The following is an 8,777-nucleotide window of genomic DNA, read 5'->3' on the forward strand; positions in this document are numbered from 1 at the left end:
AAACAGCTGTCTCTGGTGGTCTCGGTGTAATTGGGATTGTTAACGTGGAGAGCTCCTGAGGGAGGCTGAGAAGAGTATGTCTTTGTGTAAAGCACACAGACACCTCTGCAGCACTCCTTGATTCGGATGTAAGTAAGAGAGTGAGGAGGAAAAAAAGCAAACAAGTCACCTGAGTTATATCAAGCTTTGCTGCATGTGCTCTCTCTATTTTACTTGGGCTTTACTTTTTCTTTTTTCTTTTTTTTTTTTTTAGACAGTGCAGATTTTTTTTATATGTATGTAGTAAAGCTCCTTGAAGTGAAAAGAATCTTTTCTTGCACAATTCTATTGAGGATTCATGTTTTTAAAAGCAAGGTATGACTGCACCTTCCAGTGTTGAGACACGTCTTTGTATGATAGCAACATTCCCTCCAATTACTGGATCAGTGTGATGACGCAAATTGAGGCCAGAAATATTTTAAACTGGAGGGGCATTTGGCTGACGATACAGGAATGTTTTTAAAAAGTGAAGACAAAACCAGCCCAATCTCAAGAGTGTGGGCTGTTTCTCATTTGGAGGCCTTTTTATATATTAAAATATTTGTTCTATTGTAAAAAAAAAAATAATGATAAAATTATGTTATAATGAATGCTTTTCTCAATAAAATTTTGATTTTTGCTTATAAATAATTTAAGATAAAATTTTAATTTTGCATGAAAGGTGCTATAATAACTCATACAATCCAAAAAAATATGAATTAAAAATGCCAAAAATAAAAATACATTATATGTTATTTAAAATAAGTTCTTTATTAGCCAAAACATTTTATGTGATTCTTCCTGAAATATCCAGGATTGCCACTTAATTGTGTCTCTGTTTGCCATGGCAGACCCTTCAAAGGTAATTCTATTAACCATTCTGACAAACTGTCCTCCCTCAAACGTGAGAAAGCTGTTGGCACGGAAAGTAAAAGCCTAAGGTACGTGAACACACTCAGGAAAGTGTTGAAAATGTACTTCAAAGTCAATTGCTTGGGAGCAGCTCGGGCTGATTTATTTGACTTAAGATATACTTTTTTTGTGTGTGTTTCATTGTGGATGAAAATTTCATACACCAATTTAGAGGTGGTGAAATATAAATGATTTCTTTAAAGTTTCATCATAAATCAGTCTGTCGGTATATGTGAGCAGACACTGATTGCTCCTTGATGTCTCCTGAGCCTGATCTCTGTCTCCTGATGTCTGGAGGTGGCTCTAGCAGCGCCTGTTGTCCCGCTGGGGAGGAACATATTTCTGCAGCTGGATGGCTCTCTTGCAGTGTAAAAACTGCTATGCAGGTTCCTGTCGCAGCCGTGGGGACATAGTAAATGTCTGCGTGTATCAAAACAACAACACACGCACACACAAAAAAATAAAACGCTTACTGACATCGAGGTGTATTCAAGAGAGCGCGTCTACCGCCAACGCTGCAGCATCGGTATAGCCTCGATCAAAACACGCACACACGTATGTGGCCACATACCGGAGCGGCGATAATTAGGGTAACACCATATTTAATAATCTCCAGTGAAACGAGAGGGAGTTCATGTAAAATAATCCACATTAATAGCGATTTATATTATTATCACATTTAAGGTGATTAAGGGGTCAAAACACTGTCAAAGAAATTGATCACAGATATCACACCGTCTGTGTGTGTGTGTGTGTGTGTGTGTGTGTGGAGAGAGCGAGAGAGAGAGAGAGAGAGAGAGAGAGAGGGAGGAGGAGGAGGAGAGAGAGAGGTGTTGTGAAAAATTAGAGCAATACAGGAAAAAGACAAAAAAGAAATCAAAGAGCCATTGTTTTCCATAAGAATATTTTCTAACAACCAAAGACACTTACATCATAACAATTATCTCTTCCTATAGACGTGGCCATATTAAACAAATCAGACACCCACCCTGTTAATTACAACGTGATTTAATGTTTTAATTACGTTAGCGATGATGTGGCTTAATTAGAGGAGAGATAAGATAATAGCCTGCTATGACAAGTATATAGATTGGCAATTAAATAGTGCTAATTATTTTAAATATCAACTTTTATCGCCGTTCACTGTGTATAGTGCACATTTTTGCATGCAAAACAATGACAAAAAAAACAGTAGAAAATTGGTTATAATTTTCTCGTATATTTTAAAATTTATACCCAGAATTTTCCACAAGTTTAATAAAATTGTCACAGCAACAAAGAAGAGGAAATTGCAGGCGATATTATGAAACCCTAAATTTAGATATACATATAATAATCTCAGCAGTTGAAGATCATATTATATTATTTTTACAGCTTGTATTTTTTTTTACCGTAAGTGTAATTTAAAAAACCACAGTAATATATACTTCACTTTACGATAATAACTTATGAGTTTTGACCAGAGTAGGTGGAGTGTGGAGCTGTCCGTGGTAGGTTTTCTTCAGAATTGTCTATTGTCTAAGTTGAAAATAATTTCCAGCATTCAACAATAGAATTTTTTTTTTCAGGTGCAATAAATTAGAATTCAAAAAAGTCTCTGAAGTTCATAGGACGTGGTGGTGGTAACGAGGTGTTGGTGGTAAGAAGGAGTCATTTGAAATAAATGCCTTGTCGCAGACTGCCCATGCGCAGAGTCCCCAGCGGCGGCGGCGGTGGTGGTGGTGGTGGTGGTGTGGCTAATGAAGAATAATAAATCATGAAAGGGTTTTTCAGGTACAGCTGAAAAGAGTGTGTGTGTGTGTGAGAGAGAGAGAGAGGGGGTGAGAGACTGAGAGGGCTGTAGAAAGAGAGAGAGAGAGAGAGAGAGAGAGAGAGGATGTGTGTGTGTGTGTGTGTGTGTGTGTGTAAGAGAGAGAGAGAGAGAGAGAGAGAGAGAGAGAGAGGCGGAGAGAGACTCAGTCTGCCCTTCGCCTCAGAGCAGAGGCAGTTCGGGTCCCCGCAGCATTCAACGTAGTCGAAGAGGTACAGCACAGAGACTGTCACCGCCATTACTGCTCACTTACGGTCATTTCGAGACGGAAACTTTTCACACAAAAACCAAACAGGTCAACGAAAGCGGCAACTATTTGAAGTATTTTGGAAATCCTAAGAGACGGAGAGAAACTTTTTTAAAACATTTTTCTGGCGTCGTCTGTGAGGAGTTTCGCCAAACAAAAAAAATCCAAGGCAACAAAAAAAAAATATTTATATAATACAGGGTGGAGACGGTTGCAGGAGAGAAAAAACAGGTTATTTTTTTTTGCGCCAACAAGTCCACCACGGAAAAGGTATCTGCTGCGCTCAGTTGCATGGCTTGTTGGTGCCTGCGTTATCTCATTTGACACCTCCATACCTCCGCTATAGTTATAATAAATAGATGTGATAACTTCAGTGTTGGACCGTCTTCTGCCTACACTTTATTCGACAGTGACTTGAGATTCCTGCGAAGCAATTGGGCTTCAACTCCCGACCGAGGAGGCGGAGTCTTAACTTATTAAAAGGAACTTGCCGAGGCTTGGACGCCCGCAAATATGATGATGATGTCTCTGAACAGCAAGCAGCCTTTCGCTATGGCCCATGCCAGCTTGCCCGAACCCAAGTACTCGTTGCACTCCTCGTCCTCCAGTTCCAATGTACCCTCGTCCTCCTGCTCGTCCTCCCGACACAGCAACACCATCATCAGCAGCAGCGGCGGCAGCAGCTCGGAGGCGATGCGCAGAGCCTGTCTCCCAACCCCACCGGTACGTATTCTGCATAATCACTGCTTAAAGGCACATTTTGACAGCCCACTTTTTTGCTTGATGTTTTTTTCATGTCTGCACAGCAAATCACCCAACACCTCCATATTTTTTTCCTCTGCTCAACTTATGTATTCAGTCGGCTTTGCCTTGCGTATTAATTTTTATGACCTGGGATGTTGCATGTGTCTTGTTTTGTGTGCTCCCCTTTTTTGGATTTCTTTTTTTTTCACATTCTGGAAATGTTTTAAACCGAGGAGTGGAGGGAGAATTCCCTGCTGACAGTTATGTGTGCATTCTATTTGCAATTGCAGAGCAATATATTCGGAGGCTTGGATGAGAGTTTGTTGGCCCGGGCTGAAGCTCTAGCGGCGGTGGATATAGTCTCGCAGACCAAGAGCCACCACCACCCTCCACATCACAGTCCCTTCAAGCCGGACGCAACCTACCACACCATGAACACTCTCCCCTGCACCTCGTCTTCCTCCTCCTCCTCCTCGGTGCCTATTTCTCATCCGTCCGCCTTGGCTGGCCACCACCATCACCACCACCATCACCACCACCACCAGCCTCACCAGGCGCTGGAAGGGGACCTGCTGGACCACATCACCCCGGGACTGGCACTAGGAGCCATGGCAGGGCCGGATGGCTCGGTGGTTTCCACGCCTGCGCACCCTGCCCACATGGCGGGCATGAACCACATGCACCAGGCAGCCATCAACATGGCTCATGCCCACGGGCTACCACCGCACATGGGCATGAGCGACGTGGACGCCGATCCAAGGGACTTGGAAGCCTTCGCAGAGCGGTTTAAGCAGAGACGGATCAAACTCGGGGTTACCCAGGCGGATGTAGGGTCAGCTTTAGCCAGCCTCAAGATTCCTGGGGTGGGCTCCCTCAGCCAGAGCACCATCTGCCGATTCGAGTCCCTCACGCTCTCTCACAACAACATGATCGCTCTGAAGCCCATCCTGCAAGCGTGGCTAGAAGAAGCCGAGAAATCACACAGGGAGAAACTTAATAAACCCGAGTTGTTCAACGGCGCGGAGAAAAAGAGGAAGCGCACGTCGATAGCCGCGCCGGAGAAGAGATCACTGGAGGCCTATTTTGCCATTCAGCCGCGTCCCTCCTCGGAGAAAATCGCAGCGATCGCAGAGAAGCTGGACCTGAAAAAGAACGTGGTGCGGGTCTGGTTTTGCAACCAGCGACAGAAACAGAAACGAATGAAATACTCTGCATGCGTCTAAGAATCGCTTTACACACAAAAGACTTGGAAGTGTTTAGAGACGATTTGTATCATATTTCCTATCTCACACCCCTTTTTTCAATCATCGATGACTTTGTGCTTTGAACTTCGAAAAATTCCGAAAAATTGAACAATGACTGAAAGACTCGAAAAGCCCACAGTCACGTCTTTTACTCGCTGAGAGGGAGACGTGGAGTCAAGTAAAGCATCGTTTGACAGAGCAAGTAAGACCACTGTTTCCACACTTACTATGCTTCACCTTTTTAATGTCAACGCATATGACTTACAGGACTCTATGCTTTCATTTTTATTTATTTCTAATGAGGACTCTAGTTTGCATTAGCAGAAACAATGAAAATAGCGTTTTTATTGACACACAGTGAGTGGGGCTAGTTTAACTCGAAGCACTTGGTTGGTGACTATTGGTGTTTATATTTTTGGCTTATAGGATAAGCTACATTTTTATTCCCCTCCGAGTTCATGACGATGCAGTCTGGCATTTATTCAGGGTCCATGAGGGGATTAAGAGAATAACACACTACTTGGTCTTGAAAGCTAATATTAGATTACTGCCAAATAATCCTGTGTAAATTAATAATTTACTTGTCACACACTTCATTTTGTGTCTAAATGTGTAATTAATTCCACTTATTTTGTTACGTATGTGTGTGATCAAAAGTAAGGGATCTATTTTAAAGATACCCGGGTTTGGATGTTTATTATTAGGCCTCAGTACGTGGAAATATCCAAATCACTTGTAAGGATTTCACACAATTTCGCAAATTAAAAAAATATGATTTCTCGCCGGCTGCAATAAGTTTACAACCCAGCGTGGGCCGGTATCTTATGAACTATTTATTGAGTGAGGTCATGTTTACTTCATTATATATTTATTGGGATTCCCCCCTCCTCGTTTTGCTTGAGAAAATCAAATTCTGACAGCAAGTAAAGCGTGTTGTTCTGGTTTTAAAGGGAAACGACTGTGAAATATACAGTCACAAAAAATTTTAGTTTACGATTTCTAACATTTGAGATGGTACAATCGAGATATATATGAGATAGTATTCTCCTTTTAAAATTATTTTATGTATGTTTTCTGCTATTTATTTGTATAAATATACGCGCATCATTATGAAGTCGTTGCTTGTTAAGAATCACCTTGTTTAAGTAATGTTTTTTCTTGAAGACAAAAAGAAACAGCTTCATGGGAAGTATACGTGTACAATGTAAATATTTCATTGGAACCAGTCGATGCACATAAATATATCCGTACAGGTTTTTGCTGTATTGCTGTTTTAGCTGAGGTAACTTATTTCTGTAATGTATGTTGCTTTTTGGTTCCTGGTTAAATTATTCTATTAATTTATTACATCCATGTAATTTTAATTTATTTAATTATTGAACTGCAATATGTGTTTCATTAAAGAACAAACTTTAACATTTAATTGGACGTTTTCCATGACTACACTGTGTCATCCAGACGTATTAATATTCTTTTATTTATTCATCTCTTTATTTATTGATGAGGAGGCTGGGAACGCTTTAGCTGTGGGCTGCTCAGCTTTTACAAGACATTTGGTGGATTCTTTACGCTTATTTCACTACAAATATTGCCATTTTTGGTTTTTAAAAGGAGAATTTACGCAACCAAAAAAGGTGTCAGGCTTGATTTTGCACACTGCAACGAGCCCTATCACAGTGCTCATGGGCAAGAATCTGTCCTCCCACTGTCTGGGTAATATTAGAGATGAATAACTAAAATGAAAATGTAATTAGAAGCAGCTATTTTGCCTCCTCCAGGCCTCCTCATAACGCAGGCCTTACAGGAGCTCCCTTTTCCATCACTGTTAAAGACACACGTGGCTTCTCCACTGACTTGCTGCCAGCTTATGCAGCTCACTGTTGCCTTACCTGAGAGCAAATGCTAATATTCTATTAGAGTCTAATCAGGGGGTCTATGGAGAGCTGGATGGGTCCCTGGAGCGCAGACTTGCCAGATGTCAGCCCGCCAGAAAAACAGCTCGCCTGCCAACGTGCCCGTCTCTATTTAAATACACACTCAAACACGCTTCGTTCGTGCATGCGGGCATGCAGGCTTTGAAGCAAAACCTTTGGTTCGGAGTTATGGTTAGATATGAGGAGGAGGAGGAGGAGGAGGGTAAAAAAAAAAGAAAAAGAAAAAGAAGAAGAAGGGAGCATTTTTAATGTCATGTCCACAGCAGAGTTGCTGTTTGGGGGGCTGCAGGGCTGACTGACTGGCTGGCTTGTTGAGCGCTGAGCAAGCGTTTCAGCACCATGGACAGATACCTGAGAGGCAGCCACACATTAGCATTTCTGAAAGCTGTCCTCCACGTTTACACTGATTATTTACAGCACCTGGAATAGATTTGCATGCCATTATTTTGGGGATAATTTCAAATTGATCCTAGCAGTTATTTTTTTTAGCAGGAGGAAGACATTTGATTTGGCATATTACAAAAAGCACATTTAACTATTAGTCCATAGATTTAAAATAAAAAATAAAAAAAATACATAAAATAAAAATATTATGAACCTCTCTTAAGTGTCACATGACGAGAAAAACATTGAAGTTTTCACCAAATAGTTAAAATTTATGATATATATATGAATACTTAAATCAATAATAAATTAGAAGTTTTTATCTGTTAGTGTTTTTATATTTTCTATAAGCATAAAAATAGTATCATGAACCTCACCTAAGTGGCACATGACGAGACAAACAATGTTTCCATTAAATATATTTTAATATTATTACTTATTCTAATATATAAATACTTTAATAAATTAGACGTGCATCCTTCCTCAGTATTTATCCAACAAAAACCTTTTAATAAAACGGCTATAAACTGGAAAGACAACGCCTTCATAAACCAAACATGCTCACCCGCCATCCTCGTGACAAATTAAGAGTATCAAAACGAGCCTTATTAATGAGACAGCGATGATGGTTCATCAATTAAAAGATGCTCCTGGTGAGTGCTTCTAATTTCCCCTAAATGAGCCATTCACTTAATACGTTAATAAGAGCGAATTATTAAATTACACATCGAATTATGAAAACCAGATAATTATGAAGAGCGAGTTAAGTAGTCATTAGCTATCCCTGTTAATTACCGCTGGTCAGGGAGGGCTGCCGAGTGAGTGTCTCATCGGGAATTGAAATTAACTTTATGCAGTGAAGCCTCGCTGCTGGTTGACAAGCCGGAGCTCTCTCTCTCTCTCTACGAACACACACACACACACACACACATGCACACACACACACACACACACACACGTACACAGACAGACAGACAGACAGCTTCTCCAGCAGTCTGCTGCCTCCTGCTTTTCGCATATTGGGAGAAAATCGATCTGGATTCTTTGATAGCGAATCAATGTGGCCCCTGCACTGAAAAGACACACACACACACACACACACACACACACACACACACACACACACACATGAACATATAGAGCAGAAAGACCTCAGCAGCAGCAGCAGCACAATGAAGAAAATCGAAGGACCTTTTTTATATGATAAATATGTGAAGCAAACAGTTTACCTTAAAGCCACACACACATGTGCTCCATACATTGGAACATACAGAACAGTGGGAGCGACACTGTGGGAGCCTTCTACAAAACGAAAAGGGCAGCGCTGTTTCCTTTTGTTATAATTACGCCCTCTGTTTTATTTTTCTCTTTCCCCTGAACATTTCCCCCCTTTCACAGGGATACTGATGAAAATTTAATGAGGCCAGGGACTGTCGGAGCTCCGCCTGGGGACCTGAGAGTAGAATATTTTAACTGTACATTTA

General features: G+C 41.0%; 1 protein-coding gene across 2 annotated transcripts; it reads left to right on the forward strand.

Annotated features, from left to right (window-relative positions):
• Positions 1 to 2,871: 2,871 nt before the first annotated feature.
• pou4f2 (POU class 4 homeobox 2) lies at positions 2,872 to 6,398 on the forward strand. Of its 2 annotated transcripts, XM_059342197.1 has the most exons (3): positions 2,872 to 3,586; positions 3,671 to 3,714; positions 3,993 to 6,398. In XM_059342197.1, the coding sequence occupies exons 1-3, from the start codon at positions 3,501 to 3,503 to the stop codon at positions 4,952 to 4,954; spliced, it is 1,092 nt and encodes a 363-aa protein (XP_059198180.1). In that variant the 5' UTR covers positions 2,872 to 3,500; the 3' UTR covers positions 4,955 to 6,398. The 2 variants fall into 2 exon arrangements, with proteins under 2 accessions (XP_059198180.1, XP_059198171.1); XM_059342188.1 differs by having other exon boundaries at positions 2,872 to 3,710; positions 4,022 to 6,398.
• Positions 6,399 to 8,777: the final 2,379 nt, after the last annotated feature.

Source organism: Centropristis striata, chromosome 1 (genome assembly GCF_030273125.1).
Source record: "Centropristis striata isolate RG_2023a ecotype Rhode Island chromosome 1, C.striata_1.0, whole genome shotgun sequence".
NCBI classification, from domain to species: Eukaryota; Metazoa; Chordata; class Actinopteri; order Perciformes; family Serranidae; genus Centropristis; species Centropristis striata.